The sequence below is a fragment of the Macrotis lagotis genome, chromosome 5 (genome assembly GCF_037893015.1).
Source record: "Macrotis lagotis isolate mMagLag1 chromosome 5, bilby.v1.9.chrom.fasta, whole genome shotgun sequence".
In the NCBI taxonomy this organism is placed as follows: Eukaryota; Metazoa; Chordata; class Mammalia; order Peramelemorphia; family Peramelidae; genus Macrotis; species Macrotis lagotis.
Window position 1 is genome coordinate 11012189 of NC_133662.1, and position 24992 is coordinate 11037180.

Here is a 24992-nt window from a genome sequence, read left to right on the forward strand (position 1 = left end):
TCCTTGATAGAAGGGAACAGACTTGTTAGTATTTGAAAATCTGATTTACAACTGAACATTTGCCCTCTACCGGGGTTTACAGGATCATAGACTGAGAGCTCAAGTTGAACCCCATCATTTTATAGATAAGTAAAATTATAATTAGAGAAGTTAAGTTCACATCACTGGGTGGGGAAGTGGCTATGATGCTGGAAGTAGAGTCAGGAACACCTGAATTTAAATCTAGCCTCAGACACTATCTGTGTAACCATGGGCAAGTCACTTACATGCTCTCTGCCTCAGTTCCCTCATCTGTAGAATGGGAAAAATAGTAGCACCTACCTCTCAAGGTTGTTGTGAGAATAAAATGTGATAATGTTTGTTTGCAAAAGTGCTATATTCATGCTAGCTTTTATTATTACTAATAGTAGTAAATTTCTGAGAGAGAATTCAAACCCAGATCTTCTCCATATAACCTAATTGGTTAAAATGTGAATTTCATTTCATCCTAAATTAGGAAGAGACTAAAGGAAAGAGAAGCATAGGGAAATGATTCATGAATGAAAGGAGAATATGAGATGAAGTTCTCCAAAGAAAATTTAGTTAAGGAAAAGGAAAATTCCCCCTCTCCTCAACTGGTGTGTAGTTATAATCAATCTGTGGCTTAATGTTAAGGAGTTTGTCCTCTAATCCTGATTGCTTCTATATAGCTAGATCCCAATTACTGAGATTAATGAATCCCTTGAAGGGGTTATATGTCTTCAAATTTACACTATTTGAAATTATGTGTATTTTATTCTCCTCCTTTAGGAAGGAAAAAAACACATATTAAGCACCTACTACATATCAGGTACTATGTTTACTAAATTTACAAATATTATCTTATCAACTCTTTGAGTAAGGTGCAATTATTATTTACAGTTAAGGAAACTAAGGCAATTCAATAATTTGCCCAGAGTGCCACAGAAAGTATCTGGGATCACTTTTTTAAAAAAATTTTTCTAAGACCATATTTAAACTGAGGTTTGTCTAATTCCAAACTATATTCACTATACCACCTAGCTACCTTGGCACTAGGAGCCCAGAGACCATCTGTTCAACTTTACAGATAAGGAAACAGATCAAGTAGGTGGCACAGTTGAATTGGACATGGAGATTTTATGATCATAACAAACTCACATTACTCAGGTAGATGAATACTTGTTCTCTAATTTATAGTCTTAGAGAAAATAGCCTAGGACACTTATATGCATACACCCATAGGAGTGTATACCTGAAGCCAGCTTGCTGGCTCTGCCACCAGTCTATCAGCTATGCCAATTCATCCTTTGATAGATTAGGAAAAGTTCCTTTGAGACAATTCCAACCTTGTCCATAAAGGATGATAATGATGATGTTTGCCTTTCATTCTCAAAGAAGACTATGACATCAGAGGAGAGATGCCATGACATACACATGAATTGGATTTGACAGAGGGGATGCTGTACTAAGTCATCACCTGCCTCATTTTCTCCTCTGGAATATCTGGGTCCAGTGGATCAGGATGACTGAAGATAACTCTGGATGTGAACCAATTGGGGTTAAGTGACTTGACCAAGATCACACAGCTAATAAGCAGCAAATGTCTGAGGTCACATTTGAGCTCAGATCCTTCTGACTCCAATGCTGGTGCTATATTCACTACACCATTTAGCTGGCCCTAGGAAAGTTTTGGGGGTAACCAAAAGCACTAAGTTGGGGATCACAGCTTTAGAGCAGGGAGGAACCTCAGAAATTGCCTAGTTCAATCCCTTCATTTTATAGATGAATTATTTACCTGAGGTCACAGGTAATTCCAGTAGTAACTGGAATTCCAAGTCAAACTATTTGATGACAGATACACCATACATCATCCCCTCTAGAGAACCATAGGTAAGTCACTTAGTCTGTGCCTCAACTTTTCAAACTGTAAAATTAGATGGCAGAATAATAATGTTTGCCCTCTCCACATTACAGTGTCATCTGAGAAAATTACTTTTTTAGATGTCATAGAAATATGAGTTGTTACTATTCATGGAAAGAAAACAGTACTGGGAGTCAGGACACAGGTTTTGGGAAGAAAGCTCCTAACCCAGTTTTCAAAGACTCTGCTCCTTGGTGTCAGTAAAAAGAGCAAAAGTCCCCTGATAGCCTAGAACAGGCTGTCCCTTATAATGTCCTCCTTGATTGCCAAAACCCAATCCTTAGCTTCCTTTTTTGTCCCCTTTTCCTTGAAACATAGGATATTTTTTTAAAAAGCTGTAAGGGAATCTCAGAAATTAGTGGTCCAAATTCACATTTGACTGATGAGAAAACTGAACCTCAGAAAGGAGTAAATAATTTGTCCAAAGTCACACATCACAAACAGAGTGGAGCCAGGAATCAAACCTGGTGTTTCTTTCAGCTCTCAAGTCCAGGATTCAGTTCACTCCCCATTTCCAGATGGCAGGGCAGATATGCCTGGAGACAACCTACCTGAGGGGGAAGGAAACTTCCCTGTTTCCCCTTTCTCAGGGTGGGTCACCACTTGAACCCTCAGACATGAGCAGTTATTCTGCTGAGGTTAGAACTGAGGGTTGGAACCCAGTTTGGCTCTACCTAACAGGAAGAGGTTTGAGGCAGGACCACTGTCCAACTGGTATCTTTCCCCTGCCTTTTTAGCATCAACCTACCTTTTTATTGTTCTCCCTTGAGGTCTTTCTACTCCTAATTCCCCCTCCCACCATCTAAGACTGAAGAAGAAAGAGCTGGCACCGAGGGATGAGAAATCAATCATCTATCAGAGAGGGGCTGGCTCTGGTGCCCGAGCACTGGGGCTGGCATTTACATGGCGTTGCCCACAGACAAAGCCGCACCAGCTGGGATGCCAGATAGGCCCCCTCGGGGGGGGGGGGCGCCAAATGTTACCTGCCTGGGGATGAGAGCAGTTGGCTTTAATCTGGCTGGGCTGGGGAGTGGGGACTGTTAGCAGTGCAAAGACACACAAAAACCAAAGACAGCTGGTGCCCTGAAGCTGCCAGGTCGGATAGGGCATGAGTGAATGGCTTAGGGGGACAGGAGAAATAGCTAGGGACTTGGAAATGAGGAATTCCACAGAGATTAAGGGCAGAGTAAGAGCTCTGCAGACCAGAGGCTTCAGGGAAGGATAAGATGCTTCCCCTTATTCATGAATGGTAGCTACAAAGAATAACAATATAAGATCTGGGGGTACCATGGGTTTTGGAATTGTTTCCTAGATTCGAATCTCATCTCTATTACTTTTTGAAATCCTTTCTGTGCTACCTGTGTGACCTGGCACAAAACTCTTAATTTCTCTTTTCCTTAGTTTTCTCTTCTATAAAAGTGAGAAATCTGGATGATAAACTTTGGGGTCCCTCTCTTCCAGTTTTAAATCTTATCATTCATATTTGAGAGTCAAGAGGAGCACCCATTACTTTAGGGATTTAAGCTGTTCCAGTCCCTAGAGAAGGTCCTTTCCACCATGAAAGATAACCCCAAATTATAGTTTCCCCTCTCATATATTCATTCATACATACGGGCATATGTAGGTAGGTACTGTTAAACATAATTTTGTTAGGCTGAAAATGAAATAACAAAAATTTAGTTTTATCCATGGAATTTTATTCTCTAGGATCTTACCAAAACTGAGGGTAGATGATATTATTAAAAATACCAACCATGATATGAAATTTGGGCAGCATTATAATTTTTCAGTACACACACACACAAAACACACATACAACACATCTCCCCTTTATTACCTTCCCTGTGATTCAACTTCAATCATCACTTCCTTTTTCCAGGTTGGGAAATTAGTCTCTGATTCCCTAGGTAAAAATGGATTGCCCACCCTAGGTTGCTGACTGTATGGTTCTGTCTCTGACCCCTCCCCCAGAGTATAGGCATAAAGGAATGTGGGTATGTTCCCTGACCTTATCAGCATCCCTAACTTCTCTGAAAAACCAATTTTAGCTGCTACCCAGAAATTTATTACAATCAGTCTCAAATCTCCTGCTATTCTTGGTCCCTAGGGTTACCGTATGAATTAGAATGGTCTTTTATTTGCCCTGAAATAACCTCCTTTAATATTTGCCTCTTGGGCTTCACATTCCAGGATTTAGTGACTGACATTTTTTCATCCATCTCAGATCCTAAGATGAGCACCTGGAGAACCCCTGCTCCAGACTCTTCCTCAACCTGCCAATGCCCTATCCTCTCCTAGACAGACAGTAAAGCCTTATCTCCACCCCTACCAGAGGGAACTGAGAGATCCCTCTCCTTTCTGATCCTTAGACTCCCTTCCCACTTCCCACTGGTGGTCAACAGTTGTTGTGGAGCAAATACATTCTAAGAACTCCAAGGACTTTCCACTTGACCTGTAGCTGCACCCTTAGGATCTCTGAGTCTTTTTATCCACCCTGTATATGAACTACGTTGTCTTCTCTAGTTAAAGTGTAAGCTTCATGAAAGTAGGGACTGTTCTTTTTTTCTATCTATATCTCCAGAATTTAATACTGGGCTTGGTAGATACTAAGCACTTAATAAATGCTTTTTTTTAAAAAACTTATTCATTCATTTCCTATCACTCTATGGCCATTGATGCTATCTCTATCTTCATTCTGTTACCCAAACACACTTCAACAATCTTTAGATCAGTATTTTGTCAACCAGTTCCTGGTTTTACTATTATGTGTTTGGTTACCTGTGTGACATTGGTCAAGTCATTTCCCCTATTTCCCCACTTAGTTTATAAATGAGACTTTTGTACTAGATACTGTCAAAGGTCCCTTGAAGTTACAAAATACTCTAGTCTATGATTCCAAGGAAAGAGAGAGAGAAAGAGAGAGAGAGAGAGAGAAAGAGAGAGAGAGAAGAGAAAGTGAGAGAGAAGAGAGAAAGGAGAGAAAAAGAAAGAAAAGAGAAAGGAAGGGAGAGAGAGAAAGGAAGGAAGGAAGACAAGAATGAAAGAGGGAGAGGAAAAAAGAAAGAGAGAACCAGTTTTAAAGTTTAAGTAATAAATAGGGAAGCTCAATGGGTAGGGCACTAGAACTGGAGCCAAGAAGACCTGAGTTCAAATCTAGCCTCAAATTTACTGCCTGTTTGACTCCGGAAAAGTCATTTAATCTCTGTCTGCTTCAGTTTCCTATCTCTAAAATGGCAATAATAATAATAATAATAATAATAACCCCTATTTCCAGAGTTGTTGTGAGGATCATATGATATAGTATTTTTAAGTATTTTTTAGACTTGAACCACTATATTACCATAGATTATTTAAGAAAAAGGGGGGGGGGCGCTTTGCAAGGTAAAGATTTGTATATTTGATAAAACTTTGCAGATTTTTAAACTGTTGATTGGGAAATATTAATCTAGACAAAGCCTAACTCTATTACTTACTATCAATGTGATCTTGGACAAGTCACTTAGCTACTCCCCTCCAGCCTTGGTTTCTTCATATGTAAAATGAGAGGTTTGGACTAGGTGGCTTCTCAGGTTCTTTCCATCTCTCTACCCTATGATCCTATGTTTAGAAGACCTCTGAGGTCCCTCCAGCTCTAGCTAGATAGTCCTAGCTATGAAATTACAATTTTGACCTTGTCTTTTCCTACATCCTTCTATGGTCTTTGCCCTCACAGATTTCTGATTTCCCTCTCAAGCCTCCCACCCCTCAATTTAGATTCCACTCCTAGCCCTCTATAGGAAGGCCCTATGTCTTCACAGTCCTGAAACCATTACAAGTGGAGTTGAAACCACCCATCCCTCCTCCAGCTTCTGTCCCAGACTCACCAATGTGTTTCCCATACATGTGGTAGAAGAAGGAGACACAATAGAGCTTAGCACTGATGTTATACAGTGGGCTCACAAGCCTTGCCCGGTCCCCCAATTCCCGGGGCCTGGATGTCTCAATAAACATGTAATAACCTTGAGAGGAAAAAGGGAGGAGATTGCTCATCATCACCCCAAAGACCTTCTTCAGTTTTCCCAAAGATCATCCCCCTCATCTGAGATAATCTTTCTACTTTCCTTCTATCTCTTCCCTTTAAATCAAAATCTACTTAAAATACCCCTCCCCCAAGAAAGCCTCTCAAACTAAAGATCATCCAAGCCATGTCTCTCAGCATCAGCTGGAGAGCTTCTTAAAGACTGAACAATAACTCTTCTTCTCCAGGTCTATTCCCCTTCTTCCTAGCAGCATAGTGCAGTGGAAAGGAGACATTCTGCAGAGTCAGAGAACATGAATTCAAATCTACCTCAGAAATTTGTTACCTGTGTAACATAGCTCTTCCTATATTCTCCTAATGCCCTGTCCTTTCTTCCTTCACTCACCCTCTGGAGTCCCACTTATATCAGTGGGGGGGCCAGTGTTGGGGGAGCGTTTAGGGTTCTGGGTGAGAGCATTCTGTCGGGTCCAGTCAAAGTTGTCTGCCCGGTCCTGGGTGTAACCACAAATCTTCTCATCCTCAAAGTGGCAGGTGTTATCTAGGGGGAAGAGTCAAGAAAGAAAGAAAGAGAGGAAGGATGTACGTTGCAGAGGAGGATAGAAGCTGGAGGAGATCAGCTGCTGCCATTGCCCTTTCTAAGTTCCCAATCCATTCCGCCACTCTTAAGTCCTATTTGATCCATAGCTCAGAAACAAGCATGCAAATTAAAATGTCTACATTTTTAGGGCTAAAAAAAACCAAGCAATGGAACCTAAAGAAAATTGAGTCAGCTATTGCCCTCACCAGCTCAGGAGGACAAGGAAAAGGATACTGAGAGCAAGAATAAAAAGAGACTTTATAAGTCAATGGCAAAAGAAGGTAGGGCAAACATAAAACTATACCTTTAGAATACAGGACTCAGTGCCAGTGTAGGAAGTGATGAGATTCTCCCATTAATAAAGTAGTGCTCAACTCTTACCTTAATGCCCAGGTCTCCTCTTTTCAACTGCTTTCTGAATATCCCCTCAACTCTACACCCAATCCTAACCCCTTCCTTGATCTCTTGGAGATAGAGGGGGAAAATCTCATTCTCCCCTTCTTCCTAGACAAACTTTCCTGCCTTTTTTTTGGCAAGGCAAATGGGGTTAAGTGGCTTGCCCAATGCCACACAGCTAGGTAATTATTAAGTGTCTAAGGCTGGATTTGAACCCAGGTATTCCTGACTCCAGGGCCGGTGCTCTATCCACTGTGCCACCTAGGCACCCCAAACTTTGCTGCCTTTAATGAGAACCTGCCATCCTGACCTGGGCAATTCTCACCACCACCACCACCACTTTTGGAATACAGAGCAGTGGCATTACTAAGTCAAAAGATAGATATGGAGGCAGCTAGGTGGCAGTGGATAAAGCATCAGCCTTGGAGTCAGGAATACCTGGGTTCAAATCCGGTCTCAGACACTTAGTAATTACCTAGCTGTGTGGCCTTGGGCAAGCCACTTAACCGCATTTGCCTTGCAAAAACCTAAAAGTAAAAAAAATAAAAAAAAAGATAGGTATGGTTTTATAGCCCTTTGAGTATAGTTCCAAATTGCTCTACATAGTGATTGAATCAGCTCTCAACTCCATCAACAATGCATTAAAAATCTCATTTTCCCTATATCTCCTCCAATATTTGTCATTTTCCTTTACTATCCTATTAGTCCATCTAATAGGTATAAAGTAGTACCTCAGAATTGTTCTAATTTGCATTTCTCCAAATGTAGGAAATGTGCTTTGGTGAAAGAAAATGAAAGAACCCTCACCTGATAGGTTTGGAGAGTTGGTTGCTGAGAAAACAAAGCAGAAACAAAAAATTAAAACCTTGTGTTGGCACTGTAAAGATGCCTCCCCATCTTTTCTAATGGGGCATTTAAAGCTAAACACAAGGTTAGACCAGAACAGCCACCTGAAGGGAGAGAGGCCAGGACTAGGAGGGTTTCAGTACATTTTGACATGAAATAAAGAGCATGCAAATCAAATGAGATTCAAAACATTATGCAAATCCACACACTTGTCTGTGTGTGTGCAAATAAATCCATGGATCAAACATTATATGTATCTGAACTGCAGAGCTGATCAAAAAGACCTAGCTAGACTGTTTCTATTCCTGTTCCCAGAGACAAGCAGCTTGAAAACAGTTTGGGGAAGAATCTGCTCTGGGGAAGATGCTGGAAAGATTCTACTCTGGAGAGAATAGACATGGGGAAATAGTATAGCCCCCACCCCTCCCTAAAGCCGAGAAAAAACAGTCTTTTGAGACAAAAGAAGGGGATTTCCTCCTACCCTTTCTCCACCCATGCTCAGTTTCCCAGTGACCTACGCTCCATGTAGCGGATAATACGAGCAGCCATGTCTCCAGCCCCAAAGGTGGTGATGGGTGTGAGGCGGACCTCATAGCTATGTGGCACCTTCAGGTCAGTCAATATATATTCAAGCAACTGCCCCTTCTCCACTCGACGAACTGGGATTGGCTTCGTTACAGATGTCCGAAGGCTTAGCTGGGGACATAGACATGAGGGTCTCCATCAATTATGAGCTCTTGAGTCTCTTCTTCCTTTCTTCCACCTCCCTACATTAGCACCCCATTCTCCAAGGACACCTTCAGTGGAATGGTGTAATGCAGAAAGCTAATAGTTTCATATGCCATCATTATTTTTGTTTGTCTTTATATACTGAAATGTTTATTGATGAATAAAAATATAAAAATTAAAATAAATAAGGTATGGAAAAATCAGCTCTCAAAAATATAAAATAAAATAAAAACAGCATGCCTATCATTAACCGTGGTGGGGAGGTGGAGAAGTTGTTTTAATTCAGTTTAAAAGAACTGAGTTTGAACCCAAGTTCTACCACAAACTGTGTGACATTAGGGAAATATTTCCCAATTTTGGGACTCCATTTCCTCCTCACTACTTCACTGAACTGCCATAAGAACTAATGAGACAGAGTATATACCAGTTCTAAACATATATAAAATATAAACTTTTTACCTGACTTTGATTCTCTTGTAATCCTAAAGTCCAAGAGGTAAGATTTAGAGCTGGAAGGACTTTAGAGACTACTGAATTCTCTCTTCATTTTATAGAGAAGGAAACTGGGGAATGGAGAAGTAAAGTGGTTTTTCTCAGGTCCACTTACTAGTAAATGTCTGATGTACTTGAACCCACTTCTTCTGGTCTCCAAGTGTCCTATTCACTATGCCATAATAGAGGAGAGAACTAAGTGGTTCTAAGTCCCTGTCACCAAAATCTCAAAGACTAGGACAGTTTCTCCCTTCCTTCTTATTTTTTTATTCTTTTTTAAAAAATTATATTATTCTGAACTTAAGAAATAAAAAAGTATTTCCATAACATAGTAGAATAGGAAAAAATGAATGTATGGTCATAAGCTCTTGGCCCTGTGGGAAAAGCTGGTATACTCACACATGCACCCATCACTGATCTTTCCACATTCTTAGATTAATAACCACTTCAGATCACAGTGAATCATTTCTATTAGTCACAACTGAGGGAGTGTGGCCTGATATGAAACATATAACAGAGACCCTCAGAGTTTGTGCTGCCTTTCTGACTCTGAAAAGGCAGATACCAACCTCAGGAGAAACATGTTAGTTTATCCCACTGCTTTTTGGTTAGTCTTTCCTATCCCTCTCCACACCTCCAATTCCATGAATCCAGACATTCAACACCCCAAGAATCATGTGATACAGTCATCTTCCTCACTCAACCTCATTTTTTTAAAAAAAATGTAAAATGGGACTGTGATTTTATTGGCATAAAGAATTTCCAATGAGAAAACTCCCCATTCTAATGGAGATTTATAACTGGAGAGGCAGTATAATGTCAGTGGCATCCAGGAAGACTTGGGTTCAAATTTTTCTGATAATATCTAAATGATCTTTGCCAAGTAACTTCTCTTTAAGTCTCAGTTTCTTCACCTATGAATGAAAGTGTTGGATCCACTCTAAATCTATAATCCTATAGCCATAAGCCATAAAATATGAGTTTGCTGGGGGACTTTACAAGATTGTGACTTGCCCTGGGTCACACAAGCCAGTATGTGTCAGAGATGGGACATCCCATCTCTCCCAAGTTGTTAGTGAGGATTCTGGGGAGAGATTCTCCAGTCCCATATCCTCGTGGGGACAAGGACATGCTTTCCCATCCTCATTACTTCCCCGCTAGCCTATATGTCTCCAGCCCACCTGGCGGACGTCCAGCCGGTAGCTGAGGACAGGATCCACGGCGTCTGGCTCCTTCTGCGTCCACTGAAGCACGTAGGAGTAGTTCTTGGACAGCTTGTGGCTGCGGGTGGGGTTGGGGGTGTCGTAGTAAAACTCCGGGCTGTAGGCTTTGGCTGAGAGGGTGGGTGTGTGGAAGGGGGTTTGGGGCCATGGGGACAGGGAAGGACAAGGTAGAGACAGAGGAGGAAAGGGAGGCGTTTGGGGTGAGACAGAGAGGGAAGAGAGGGGAAAGTAGAGGGGATACAGAATGAAGAGAGAAGATAGTTGGGGAGACAAAAACAGATAGAGGGGATAGTTGCAGAGGGATCCAGAGGGGCAAAGAAGAAAACGGAAGGAAAGGACATAGTAAGGACAGAAGGGAAAATGGTTAAGAGAAATCAAGAGAAGAAGGAAGAATATAGGAGACAGAAATGAGGGGAGAGGATTGTGGGGAAAGAGATGGCATATTAGGTAGAAACAAGGAATGGAGAAAAGGAGGGAGAGACAGAAAGGGAGTAAGGGAGATAGGGAGGAGTATAGGGAGAAGAGGGGAGAGGGGAGGGAGGTGGGAAATGTCACAGGGGCCCTCTGGCTGGTGAAGGGTAGGGAGGGGAAGGGATGAGGAAGATGACCAGGGATCTGAAGCCCCCAATCCCTCAACCACTCAGGGTGGTGGACACCCTGAAAGGTATGTGTGTGTGCGAGAGGCGGGGGCAGGGGTAAAGGAGAATATTCTCACAATTGCTGGAGGTGAGGACCAGACAAGGGGGGAGGTGGGGGTGGAGAGACTGACAGACTGGAGTTGTGGGAATGGGCACACTAAGTGCCTTTCCACATATTTGGGCATAATGTCATAATGATGCATTGAATCTCCTTGAATGGAAGATACAGAGGAATCTGAGATGCCCCCAAACCCTATAATTCTCAATTCTTTCCACCCCAAAGATATCATGCCCTCCCTCCCTCCCCAGTCCATCTTTGCTTCCCCAACCCATCAACTCATAGATCCTCCTTTTGTGGAAAACCAGGCCAGTAGCCCATAGACAGCACCCAACCATTCCAAACTGACTAGTTAGGAATTGGGTCAGAAGGTTAAGAAGAAAAGAAGAAATAGGGATCAGGGCTAAAGGAAGAGAGGGGAGGGAGAAAAGGGAAGACTAAATGAGAAAGGAAGGAAACTGTGGAAAGAAGGAGGGAGAGGGGAAAGGGACTGTGGAGATAATGTAGGGGAAAAAAAACAGGAAAAGGCTGGAGAGACATGAGGGTAGAGGAATAAGGATGAGGTAACACTAGGAAATACAGAGTTACCGTACATCCAGGAGGGCGGGATAGAGATGAAGGACCACTGGAGGGAAGGGAAGGGGCTGTGAGAGGAACACCGAGGAACAGGGAGGGAATAGCAGAACATTGGAAAAACGGAAGGGCTGGAGGGAGGGAGGCTGGGTTCACTGCGGGGAGAGGGGAGGGAGGGACTCGGGGGACATGAGGGAAGACAGCTATGGGACAGGGTGGGGAACTGGAGGACACTCGGCAGGGGCAGAGAAGGACGATTTGGAGGACACGGACGGGAGAGGAGGAAAGGACAGGAGAGGGAAGGGGTTGGGGGTACTGGAAGGGGTTAGGGCACATAGGGGCAAGAGGAGGAGACGAGATACTAGGGAAGGGCTGGGGTACATTGCGGGGAGAAGAGAGGGAGCCGGGGGACACCGGAAGGGACTAAAGAAATTTCGTGAATAAAGTCTTCTTTATTACGAAGTAATACGAAGTACAAGCTAAGTATTTGTTGACTGACAGACCAGTGAAGCGTCCACATTTTATTGTGGAGAATAATACAAGCTACTTTTGCCACTCAGGTCTGGAGCGCAAACTCGGTATTTGATCTGCAGCAGGAGGAGGGCTTCTATGTGAGAAATAAAAAGGGGTGGGGTGGGGGTGGGGGTCCTGGAGATGGCCTCCGAACTCTCCTCTGGCCAGTGGATCCGAGGCACCCGGAGGAAGGTGCAGTTGTGGGGCGGGAAGGGGATGGGACCGAGATGAGCAAAGGACTACTTAGTGGAACTGGACTGAGACTACATGGGAGAAGGTAATGTGGAGGAAATCCCAGGGAGAGGGAAGACTGAGAAACAGGGACCCCGGCTGAGAGATAAGAACTAGCCTTAGACCCAGGGCCAGAGGACACTGACTGGCTTTAGAGACCCGGCCTCATGGCAGCCCTTAGCCAGGAAAGAACAGCCCAGGCTGAGGGAAGGGTGAAGCAGAAAGGAGGGAGCCGTTCGAGGAAGGAGGACAGTTGAGGGTCACTCACCGGAAACCTGGAAAAGACAGGAGGCGGCGCCCACGTCGTTAGAGATGGTGCACTCATAGCTGCCGCTGCTGTCGCGGGTGAGGGGCTCAAGGCGCAGCTCCGCGTGGTCTGGGGCTTCGTTGGGGGGAGCGGGTGGCGTCGGCAGGAGGTGCCCATTGAAGCGCCATACAGCGGAGGCGATACGTAGGGGGCTACCTCGAAGCAAGGTGCAGCGCAGCAATACAGGTCGGCCCAAAGCCTGGCGCACGTCCTGGCTGGTTGGTTCCACAACTGGAGGGACTGGGGTGGGGAGGAGACCGGGTAGGAGGGGGACACCACCAAGTCAGCAGGAATCCTCCACCGTTCTTCCTGCTCCTCCCTCTCCCCAAGGCAGTGGACTCGAGGGGGTTGGGGTTTCCTCTAGGAGGACGTACGTGGGCCACAAACAGTAGAATCTAGGGGACCCTGAGGGGCAAGTGACAGCCTATATACTCATAGCATAGAAAACTGAGGAACTCATATACACAGATACACAGTTACACACACACACAATCATTAAGTAGCAACAGACACAAACAGAAAAACTTTCAATAAATCTATTTGCAGCAGAACACTCAGAATTACAGGACCTTGGAAGTGGCGGAGGAGGAGATTTGAAGTTAATCTAATGTAAGTTGTACCTCCCTAGCAAACAGTCATGCAGCCTTCTCTTGAAGACCACGGCTTAGATGTTGATTTTATTACATACAATACTTTAAAAAGAAAAGGTATCTCAGGCCTGCCCTGGAGTCAGGAGTACCTGGGTTCAAATCCGGTCTCAGACACTTAATAATTACTTAGCTGTGTGGCCTTGGGCAAGCCACTTAACCCCATTTGCCTTGAAAAAAACCTAAAAAAAAAGGTATCTGTAGACCAAGGAGATTTCCCAGTTTGGTACACAATCCTCACCTCCTATTCCACTCTGCATATGGGAGTGTTCATTTTAGTTGATATTTGTTGAGTTCAAAATAAATACAAAATGAAATGAAAATAAGACAAAAGAATGACAACAAAAAGATCACTAGTAAAAAAAGACTCCACCATCTTTTGATTTGGTAGCTCCAATTTGTGGAAGTTTTTCCATACATGGAACCTAAAACGGATTTTCTCCAACATTCACTCATTTTGTCTAATTCTGCACTCTCATATACTGAAAAGGCAACTGTCACCCCACAAGTTTCATATTCAAACTAACCAGTTTCATTTCCTCCACCCTGTTCTAATATGGTATGAGTTCATGACCTTTCACCATTCTGGTTGTCTTCTTTGGATTCTCTCTAGATTAGCCGTACTCTGAAATGAATGAAATACTTCACATGTGGGTTGACCTAGGCAGAATACATTGGGACTTGTTGCCTCCATACTTGTGGTCTGTACACTATTCCTCTTAACACTGTGCAAAATTACAGCAGCTTTTTGAGAAAGCCATGTGATGCTGTTGACTCTTTTAGAACTTTGTCAAAAAGCCAAATCTTTTTTTTTTCCAAATGAACTGTTCATTCAAAAAGTCTCCTTAATTTTGTCATTGTGAAGTTGGATTTTGGGGCCCAAATATAAGAATTTACATTTATTCCTGTCAAATTTTCTTAAAAAAAGATTTGACCCAATTACAAACATATCTGGCTGTGCACTTGGGCACATTCATCATAAGCACACATATGCTTAAATATACACACCTCACACCTTTCCCCATTCACATTTACCAACATCCTCCTCATATTCAGGATCACTGTAGGTGATGCTCTTGATAATTGACAAACCTCCAAGACATACATACTCCTTTCCAACCATTTCCACAACCTAGGGGATCTCTTCCCATACCTCTACCCCAGGATCCTACAAAAGTCTGGTATACATGAGTATTCTAGATTGAGCAGATGATGTTTTCAAGACTTCTTGGTCTGTGAGGTCCTTGATGGCAGATATGCCAACTTTCATTTTTGTTTATAGTGCTTGGCACAATTAACAAACTTTTTTTTATTATTATTGTGTTCCAAGCTTGATTGATTGACTGATTGGGGATAGAGGTGTATGGACTTGGGGTTTCAGGGCAGGGTTGTCTCAGGGAATTGAGATTGGGCTATGGGTAGTGGGGACACCAATACTTTGTCAAAGTGTTTTTGGGGGGCTAAAAATGGAGAGGAGATGAAGGAAGAAGTGAGGGAGAAGTATTAAGTGGAGTTCTTTCAGCTGGGAATGTGGACAGGCATTCTCCTGGCAAGCCAGTAGAGTCATGTTATTGGGTAGGAGAGACTGGGATGGGGGAACTTCAGGAAATGTTCAGAGGGTGTCTTGAAGAAACTCCCAGGAGACACTCACACTGCACATTGAGTTGCACCTGTGTCTCCCGGGACCTGACATTGAAGCCATTGTATCGAGCAGTCTGACAGCGATAGGTCCCACTCATCTCTCGGCTCACTCTCTCCACTCGTAGTTTCCCATCAGGTGTCTCCTCCATGGTAGCTCCAGAGGGCAACAGGCCAGCCTCCTTGTCCACACGGGACCACAGCACGGGAGGCCTGGGCTTCCCACGAACTTCACACTGTAGTTCCACGGAGGACCCTTCACGAACCATCACCACTGACCTGCCCTTGGGGACACTGATGGTGGGGGGCACTGCAAAGGTGCAAGAGGAGAGTAAGAGGGAGAACTTCCTACCTTTGTCTTCTCTTCCATTATTGCCCAAGATTCTGCCCAATAGCTAACACATACATGGTGCTTTACGTAATTCATCTCACTTGATTTTCCCCACAATAGTGGAGGACTCATGCAATAGTGTCCTGCCTGGAATATGCTTCCCACTAACTGTTCAAATCTTACTTGTTTCTCAAGACTTGTCCTGTCATTCAAGAAGTCATCTTGACTACAGCGGAGCACAGAGGTTTGTGCTGTCCTAGTTCCTACCAAGAAGCAATGTGGCATAGTGGAGAGAGAGAATCAATCTTGAATCAAGAAAGACAGGGGTCTGAGTCCTACTCCTGACCTATGTGGAACCCTGGAAAAGTCACTTAACATCTCAATTCTCTAGTTAAATCTTTGAAACTTTAAATTGCAGAGCAGGTGCCCCAGCTGCAATTGAAAGGAGTTCCCTATATCAGTGAAATCACAGATCCAATTTTTATCCAACTCTATAATACTCATTGATTGGATCAAAGAATTTAGAGGCAGACACCTTTTTGAGAGCCTACAGTCTAACTCCTTTGTTTTAAAGAGTAGGAAATTGAGACTCAAAGGGAAATATTGTGTTGCAATGGAAAGAACACTGGATTTGGCATGACTGTATTCCTATCCTGGTAGTGGTGAGAGAATTGGCCTTTGACCTGGAAGACCTGTTTCAAGTGCAATTTCTGACATAAAACTCTTGCTGTAGGACCCTGAGCAAGTTACTTAACCCTTTCTGTCCCTTAAGACAAATTGTGAAGCAAGTGATGAAGGAAGTTTCCTAAATGGAGTTTTCTTTATCAATACCCATATGAATTGTATAACCTCTCTGAGCCTCAGTTTCTCTTTTTATAAATAAGAGGTTGGACTAAATGACCTCTAAGGTTCCTTCCAGCCCTAAATCAATAAGATGAAATGACTTGTCCAAGTTCACACAGTGATAGGAAGTAGTGGAATTTGTATTCATACCCCTTCTACACACACACACACACACACACACACTTGAATATGAGAACAATCAAATGAAGCCTATGAAAACACTAATATGGAAATTTCTTTATCCAGGCTCAGGCCAGGCAGATCAAGTCAAGACTGAGGACTTAAATGACTCCCCCTCAAGTCCTTCCTTTGAGTGATTTCCTCATTCTCCTTTCTCTCTTCCATCATGTGATCCTTCTTTTCACTAAGTTGCATCCCAATTTTCTTTCATCAAGGTAACTCCCTATCCTCCTTTTCCCTGAGTAATCCCCATTTCCCCAATCACCCTCTCATCCTTCCTTCCTTTCTGTAAGCTCTTTCCTCATCCTCCCTTCCCATAGGTGTCTCCTATTTCACTTAAAGACACTTTCTACAGGATGCTAACCTGTCTCAGAAGAGATGTTGACCTCGACACTGAGGTCTGGCACAGGTGCACCCTGAAAGGAGGCAACACAGAGGTAGGTGCCATAGTCACTGAAGCGCAAATCAATGAGCTCCAAGCTGCTTGTGACAGCAGGCAGCTCAGGGTCATTTCGAGTCACCAGCAATCGGTCAGATACCCGGGCAAGCTTGCCATTCTTGTACCATTGGTACGACACCTTCTCCTGAGGCACAGCATCCACGTGGCATGATAGTTTTAGGTCCTGACCCAGCTGAATACTCTCACTCTCCTTGATCACATCTGGAGTGATTTGGAAGGTGGCGTTTCTCATTGCTGTAAAGACAATAGAGAAGTGTATAGGAAAAGTACCATTTCTTCAGAAGTCAGAGATCCTGTAAGCAGGGACTATACCCGTCAAACTGTTTTCTCCCTGTACTGAATCTCTCTTAACAGCCAGAAGCTCTCTGAGAACAGAGGTTGTTAACACACTGAAAAAAAGGGATTGTAAATATTCTATCAGGGAAGGAATCTAGACCCTGGAAGCAATGTTGCATTGTGGAAAGACTTGGCTCAAGGACCTGGGTTCATTCCCACTTCTAATGCTCACTGTGTGATCTTAGGCAAATCTATGTATTCTAGCTCTCAGTTTCCTCATTTGTAGAGAGTGTTGGAATATATAACCTCTGAGTTCTCTTCCAAGCTATCTCTATGATGTTATGACCGTCTGCTTGTGCAGAAACGACTGCAGAGCTCTTTTTGAATTATCTCTGAAACAAAAGGATTTGCCTCTTTAAAACATTAAAAGCACGTTTGAAGGATATTGGGAGTCTGCTTAGAGTTGTTAATGGATGACCTTAAATATCTAATGTAAATTAAGATTTTAAAACTAACCCAAGCTTCAAAGAGAAAGAGAAATGAGCCAGGTGGAGCAAAAAAAAAAAAAAAAATGAACCTTCCAATTGGAAATATACAATCACAGGGAAGTCATGGGGAAATGTGGCATGTCCCTAACTGTGATCATCCTATTTCTGATTCTGAAAGGGGCAGTTTCATTAGAGATAGAGAGCAGGCTGTGTAGCTCATCAGAGTTTATCTCCATCTGGTAGGATAAAGTCTTTGCCATCAGGAACCTTTAGGTAAAACTGGTTACAAAAGAGAGACTGTGGCAGCAATTTACTACCAAGAATCTGAAAGCTATTCTCAAATACCATACCCAAGGTGATACAAGTGAGAGGAAAAGTAATAGATTTGTCTTTAAAGCAGAGTCGGGAAAATTAGGATTAGATTATGCAATTGTTGATAAAAATTAAATTTAGTGAGGAACATTCATGAGTGCTTAATAGCATTTTGATATTTGTATTTCATTAAGTCTTGCTCTCTCTACAGTAATAATTACCCATTTATAAGGTGATTTAAGTTTACAAAGTACTTTCTTCACATTAGTTCATTCTAATGCTTTGTTTACTTTAATAGAGTTGTTTACTCTTGAGCAGCAGCCTTACAGACTCGGTTAAAGAGCTGGTTTTTGAGTCAGGAAGAACTGGGTTCAAGGGCTACCTTTTTTTTTTTAAAGGTTTTTGCTAGGCAAATGGGGTTAAGTGGCTTGCCCAAGGCCACACAGCTAGGTAATTATTAAGTGTCTGAGACCGGATGTGAACCCAGGTACTCCTGACTCCAGGGCCTGTGCTTTATCCACTGCGCCACCTAGCCGCCCCTCAAAGGCTACCTTTGACACATACGTGGCTGAGAAATTCTGGGCAAGAACTCTAGTCCAGTGATATCCATTTCAAAAAGAAACAGACTTCTGTGGCTGCATACTAACTTAGAAAAATCACAAAAGAACATTATCTATGCACTATTGTGGGGCAACTAGATGGCTCTGCGGATAAAGCACTAGGCTGCCAGTTAGAAAAACCTGAGTTCAAATCCAGCCTCAGATACTTAATAGCTATGTGACCTTGGGCAAATCACTTAATGTCTGTTTGCCATAATCCATTAGAAAAAGAAATGGCAAACCACTTCAGCATCTTTGCCAAAACAACAAAAACAAACAAACATAAAAACACCCATGAACAATATTGGTATACTATGGCTCACAAGATCACAGAGTCAAACACAATCGATCAATAATGTTATATTTTTATTTTATTAAACATTTCTCAATTACATTTGAATTAGATTTCAGAAGTACTCAGAGCTTTGGGGCTGATGATTATGAAGCTCTGCCTCACTTAGATCTGATTCACATATGAGACAAGACATCCCCAAGACATCGCTGGTTCTCTTTGAAAACAAAGGACAAACAATAACAGGCTGTGTTGGGCTCTGAGTTTGACACATCTGCCTCTAAGTATCTCTAAGACAGTAAGTTGCAAAGAAGGTGCTGACCTGCATTGTTAGAGGAGGTGTCCGTATAAAGTAACTGGGAGGTTGAAGTACTTTTAGTGACTGGTGGTTGTGGTGGTAGTAATTGATACAACTGATAACTAGCCAAATTGCAGGTAGAATGCCACAAAGACTGGGGTAGGGGGCAGGATTTGTTGATATTTACTAGACATCTCTTTAAATGCTAATGATGGGAGGGCAGGGAATGAGGGAGGGGAGTTAATTTTAAAGTAGCAAGGAAGCATCTGGTTACACTCAGACCAGTTAGATGGGAGCAGAGCTACTTAGACTAGGAGTTGAGGATAGCTTAGGATAAGATTCCCAAACTTTGAACCTTGCTATCTCTCTGTAGAAAGAAGCATTGAATTTTGAACTGAAAAGTACCTTAGAAATCAGATCATGGATAAAGAGATAGAGGAAGAGGCCTCAGAGACCACCAAGTCTATAGGTGAGAAAACTGAGACCCAGAGAGGCAGTCAGATGGCACAGTGGGTAAGATCATTGCACCTAGAGACAGGAAAACCTGAGTTCAAACAGATACTTACAATCTGTCTGACTTTGGACAAATCACTTAACCTGAGGTTCCTCATCTATAAAATAAAGAGCACAAAGCTCTCAGGATTGCTGCAGGAGTCAAATAGGAAAATATTTATAAAGCAATGTGCTAACCTTATACTAGTTAATATTAAATTACCTATTTTTATAAATTTATATATAAATGTATAGATTGCTAAATTAATACAAATTAAAATATTTATTCAAGGTTATGCATATAGTAAGAATCAGAAAACTAAGGTCTAGACTTCTCTGAATTTACCCAATTAAGGAATTATAAATTTAAGGTTCAAGCCCAGGTCCTCTGACTTTCAAAGCAACACTCTTTCCACTACACTATACTACCTCCTATTCATAGAATACCTCTACTACCCCTCAATTCATAGAATCAACAGAGTTAAAAGGCATTTCAAAAACCATATAGACCAAAATGATTATTTTACAATTGAGGAAGAATTGAGAAGTAAAATAAAGCTTTCACAATTAGTATCAGAAGTCAAATTCAAACTCAGGTCTTCTAACACCAGAAAAATGCTTTTTTTTTTTTTTCACTGTACCACGAAGTTTGTCTATTATGGCTGTCCTTTTTTTCTTTTTTATTATTTTTTTTAGGTTTTTGCAAGGCAAATGGGGTTAAGTGGCTTGCCCAAGGCCACACAGCTAGGTAATTATTAAGTGTCTGAGACCAGATTTGAACCCAGGTACTCCTGACTCCAAGGCCGGTGCTTTATCCACTATGCCACCTAGCCATCCCAGGGCTGTCCTTTTTGAAAAGCCTAGCCTCTGTATTCCATATTCCTCTAGCTTACTGAGAGCTCCTGGGTCAGAGATTGAGATTCTGTAAACATACTGGGAGATCCTTGAGGAGAGAGATTATATGTCCCCTATTAGCCTTGGATCTCTGAATATAGGGACTGTATGTCCCCATCATACTGGGAGTTCCTTCCCCACACCCTGACTGTATGTTTTGCCATCATAGTATTCCTCTGATTTTTCCTCCCTGATCCCAGTTGGGTTTCCTTGTCATCAACCCCAATGAAAGCAGTCACTTACATCGAACAAGCAGGTTGACTGTCTTCTTGGCTGGGTTGCCCACATTATTAATAGCTGTGCAATTGTAGTAGCCAGAGTCCTGGGCTCGAACAGATGGAATAGTGAGGGTGCCACCCTGGGCCCTACTGCCTAGAGGCAGGGGACCTGGACCATGGGACCATAGTACCTGAGGCTGTGGGTCACCCCCAGTTAGGAAACAGTGCACTGTCACATTCTCCCCAGGGTTCACCACCAATGTCTCATTCACTGACAGCTTCAGGGTGGGAGGTGCTGGAGAAAGCAGTAGGAAAAAGATAATAATATGGTTATGAGGATTTGGTAAAGGGGAATAGGAAAGAGGAGAAAGAATTGAGAGACACTGAAGGAGATGGGAGGGGATTAGAGAATACCTTGGGAAGAGGAAAGAAAACTGGGAGACTAAAAGACTGAGAGAGGAAAAGATTTACAAAGCACCTTGAGGAGACAGGACTGGATCTATGGGAAATTAGGCAAGAGGGGAGAGATTGGAGGATACTTGGGGGAGGGGGGAAAGGATCTGGAGGGACACCAAAGGATGGTGGAAGGGGGTGCACTAGAAGACACAGGGAGAAAACTTAATCAGGAGAGCTTTGGGGGGGGGGGGATTGGGAATTGTGCCACACCTTGATATCCTTCCTACCTGTGGTGTTGGTGAGACGGAAGGTAATAGCCTTGTCAGGAATGCCACATACATTCCGAACAGACACCTGGCAGGTGTAACTGGCATAATCCTGGGGCCTCAGATTCTTCAGTTTTAGAACCTTGGTCTCTCCCTGGGGAGGGATTGTAGATAGGGTATGGTGATAGTATTTATTGATAACCACTGAGGGAGTCCTGGGGTTGGCTTGAACTGATCATAATCTCCAAATTTAATCCCTACTTCTACACTTTCTCAAACAGCAGTCATCCTTATAGGGCCCCAATACAGTATGAAATGTTATACTCACCACATCTACAGGATTCCCTCCTTTTGCCAAGACTACTTCTCTCACAGTTCCAACCCTCTACCCCGATATCATCTACTGGCTTTAAAGATGCCCTGGAGCACATTCTACCTCTTTGGAATGAAGAAATGGACCTGGTCTTCTGTCTATCCTTCAGTTCTATAAGCAATATCAGAAGCTAAAGAGAAATCTATATTTCTCCCTCCCTGTCCTAACTATGCTCTGTCTTCCCCAGCATCCACCTGCATTCTCTCCCCTCCAAGATACATTGCTAAACAAATCTAAAGACTACTTACCACTTAACATTGAACTCTCCCTTCAAAAAAATGAAGTAGGGTTTTCCCTCCCTCCCTTCCCTTTTTCTCCTTTGGCACACTGTGCTCTCTGGCACTCTATCCTAGAGATAACAGCATATAAGGGTGGAAATGGGGACCTATCTCTACTGACCTGGGTATAGAGAGGTTCATAGATGTCAACCCCATCATCTTGGCTGTGGGACAGGGTACTGGAGCCCCGCTTCCAGATGAATCGGGCTGGTGGGTTGGAGTTGACGGTGCATCGAAGAAATACTGTCTTCTCTTGATAGAAGCTGCCTCGAACATCACTCACTGTCTGATGCACTGTCAAGACTGGTTCATCCAGGTCTAGGAGAGTACCCCACAAGGGGCTGTCATGCCAGGAAGCTTTGGAGTGAGGTTAAAAACCAACTACTAGCCCCCTTAGGGATAAGGGCTGAGCCAACGTCATTGGTCACTTCTGTCATAGAAGGGACACTTATTGCATCCTAGAGGAATTGAGACCAGTTCCCTTCCCCTCCAAACTGCCCTACCTGGATTCTGATGAAATCTTCACTTCCTCCCTTAAATTTACCCAGAGCACTTTGGATTTCTCCTTTGCCCCTGTTATATTTGATCCTGAATGATTTGTGTATATTCACCCAATTAGTCTGTAATCTCCTTGAGGGGAAGGACTGAATCATATTTCATGTCTGTTTACATCCCTAGTACCTATCATAGCTTTTGGCATATGAGTGCTTAATCAATACTGAATTTAAATAAACTGGAGGTAAGGATCTGGATTTGATGAATTCTTGAGATTTCCTTGAGATTCTGAACAGTCCTGCTATCCTACCCCTCTCCCAACCCTCCTCCATTTATCATTCAGATCCCTGCCCAAGAACATGGACATATTATTTCAAAAATCTGGACCCCAGTAAGGGTTCAATGCCATAGCCTCCCACAACCCACCCCATCTTGAGGAGGGGCAGTTACCAAGTCCATGAGCAGAGTAGGTGTGGGTCACAGTGAGTCCCCAGTTGCTCTGGCCAGGCCCCCCTCCAGTTCAACCAACATCAAATGGGGCCCCCTCAAACATAGGGAATTGGCAGAGACCAGAGAAGACCACAGGGTTCTCTCTTGGGCCTTAAACCTCAGCCCAGAACTGACAAGGAGAGGAGCAATGGGGATATGTGTAGGTTAGCTCTGGTTATATAGGCTCCATCCTATGACTTGTCCCAACCAGATGGGATTTTAGTCTTCTTTCTCCTTGTAAGGGAACCTAAGCCTCAGAGAAGAAAACTTTTCAACTCATCTCTTTCAGACAGAATTGGCTTCTTCTCTAGAGTCCTGTACTAGCTAGATATAAGCAGATATCGAAGACAGGCCCTGGAAAGTGGATAAAGGCAAGCAGGTCCCTGTGGACATGCAGGGTAGAGTGCTAGAACAACACATGGAGGGCTGCTGCCTGGCAGTAGGAGTGAGCCCAGGACATGGGAAGTAGAAGGGTTGGGGAGGAGACTCATACAGTTGCAATGGCCATTTTTTTAAGCTCTGCCCAACCAAAGATACCTTTTGTTCTCTTCCCTTTCTTTCATTATTTCCCTTCTTTCCTATTCTCTTACTCCTATCCTTCTCCATTCTCTGTGTGATGCACTGAGGATCTCTTAGAAGCCCCAAGAGTGCTACATATCTTGTCTCTTTAGTAGAAGAAATGGAAGGAGGATGAGATGCAAACTGTTGCAGAGGACCTGGCATGAGGTGACTGGTGGAGCCAGGAGAGGGTAAACGGGGGTAGGCAACTGCCTCCCAGACTTACACTGCACATCTACTCGGATGGACTTGATCGCAGGAACCCCCACCCCATTCTCAGCTTTACAATAGTAACGGCCACCCTGTGTTCGAGCAATGTGCTCGATTCGAAGGGTCTCATTGAACACAGATGTCTCCTGAAATTTGTCTGAGGCACTCCCAGCAGTCTTTGTCCACCGAACCTGAGGGAGAGGAGAAGGGAAGGATCAGATTCAGGGTCAAGGTCAAGCTGTTAGAAGCTAATATGTGGTCATTCAGCAGTAGTCCCTCCCTCCACCCCCTCACCCATCCCATTGTTCACACACATAAACATCAACACAGATATACACAGACCTATTCACAGAATACTAAGTTCTGAGTTGGAAGGAACTTCAGAGGTGATATAACCCTAACCCCTATATTTTACAGATGATTAAAATTGAAATTCATAATTGTCCAAGGACTTTAAAAATGACATATATATACATATATATATGTGTGTATATATATATATATATATATATGCATGCATTTGTGGGTTTGTTATTGTTTTGTTGCTGCTGCTGTATGTGCTAGATTGAGCCAACCTCAATAGTCACTGTTGTCAGGGAAGTGGTACTTAACTGCACCCCAGAAAAAGAGACCAATTCTTCCCACCCTACTCCTCATAGTTGCCCTGCCTAGACCCTGATTCCCTGAGTCAATATCTTAGACATGCAAAGAAATACAAATCTAAAAAGATATACAATGTCTTTCCCAATTCACCTAATCTTGGTTCCCCACCACCACCAACTGCCTTGTAATTATTTGTATTTGTTCTTTATATACTTATATTTATACTTGTTTCTCCTTTAGAATGTTGAGGTCCTTGTCAGTACAGACTTTCCACTTGGAACCTGACCCATAATATATATTTACTCAATACTTCTGAATTGATTGATTGGTACATATAGATTCACATTCAATTAAATCATCTAAAGGGATACACACACACACACACACACACACACACACACACACACACACACACACACAGAGTCCCACTGTATTTTAAGAATATCACCTTGCCCCAGTATAAAGAAAACATTGGAGTGAGGAGAGACTTGAGGCAAGGAAATCAATGAAATAATTTGGGAGAATTTAGTCTAGAGGAAAGGACATAAGTTGGGTGGTGGTTGAATGAAAAAGAAAAGACATTATATGATGCATTGGAGAAAATGATTAGATTGGATAAATGATTATCCATGTGCTGTGAGTGAGATATTGAAGATGATATAGAGTTTGCTAACCTGAGGACCAGAATATTATGCCAAAGATGAAATAAGGGAAGTTCAGAAGAAAGATGAGCTTAGTGGAACAAGGTAATTTAATAAACTCTGTAAGATTATAACCCTACATACATGTCTGTCCCATCAAATAAAAGGATTTTCACTCACATCCACTGCCTCA

At 42.9% G+C, this 24992-nt stretch overlaps 1 protein-coding gene across 2 annotated transcripts in view; it reads right to left on the reverse strand.

The window, feature by feature from the left end:
• MDGA1 (MAM domain containing glycosylphosphatidylinositol anchor 1) overlaps positions 1-24992 on the reverse strand; it is an 83755-nt gene that overhangs the window by 7335 nt on the left and 51428 nt on the right. Inside the window, exons 3-14 of one of the 2 annotated variants that reach the window (XM_074236838.1) lie at positions 23572-23746; positions 21925-22121; positions 21174-21306; positions 20516-20785; positions 16526-16855; positions 14821-15117; positions 12484-12762; positions 10161-10312; positions 8277-8454; positions 7720-7743; positions 6325-6477; positions 5785-5919 (exon numbers count right to left, since the gene is read on the reverse strand). In XM_074236838.1, coding sequence (XP_074092939.1) covers positions 5785-5919; positions 6325-6477; positions 7720-7743; positions 8277-8454; positions 10161-10312; positions 12484-12762; positions 14821-15117; positions 16526-16855; positions 20516-20785; positions 21174-21306; positions 21925-22121; positions 23572-23746 — 2323 coding nt within the window. The remainder of the gene's footprint in view (positions 1-5784; positions 5920-6324; positions 6478-7719; positions 7744-8276; positions 8455-10160; positions 10313-12483; positions 12763-14820; positions 15118-16525; positions 16856-20515; positions 20786-21173; positions 21307-21924; positions 22122-23571; positions 23747-24992) is intronic. The other variant, XM_074236839.1, reaches the window with a different exon arrangement.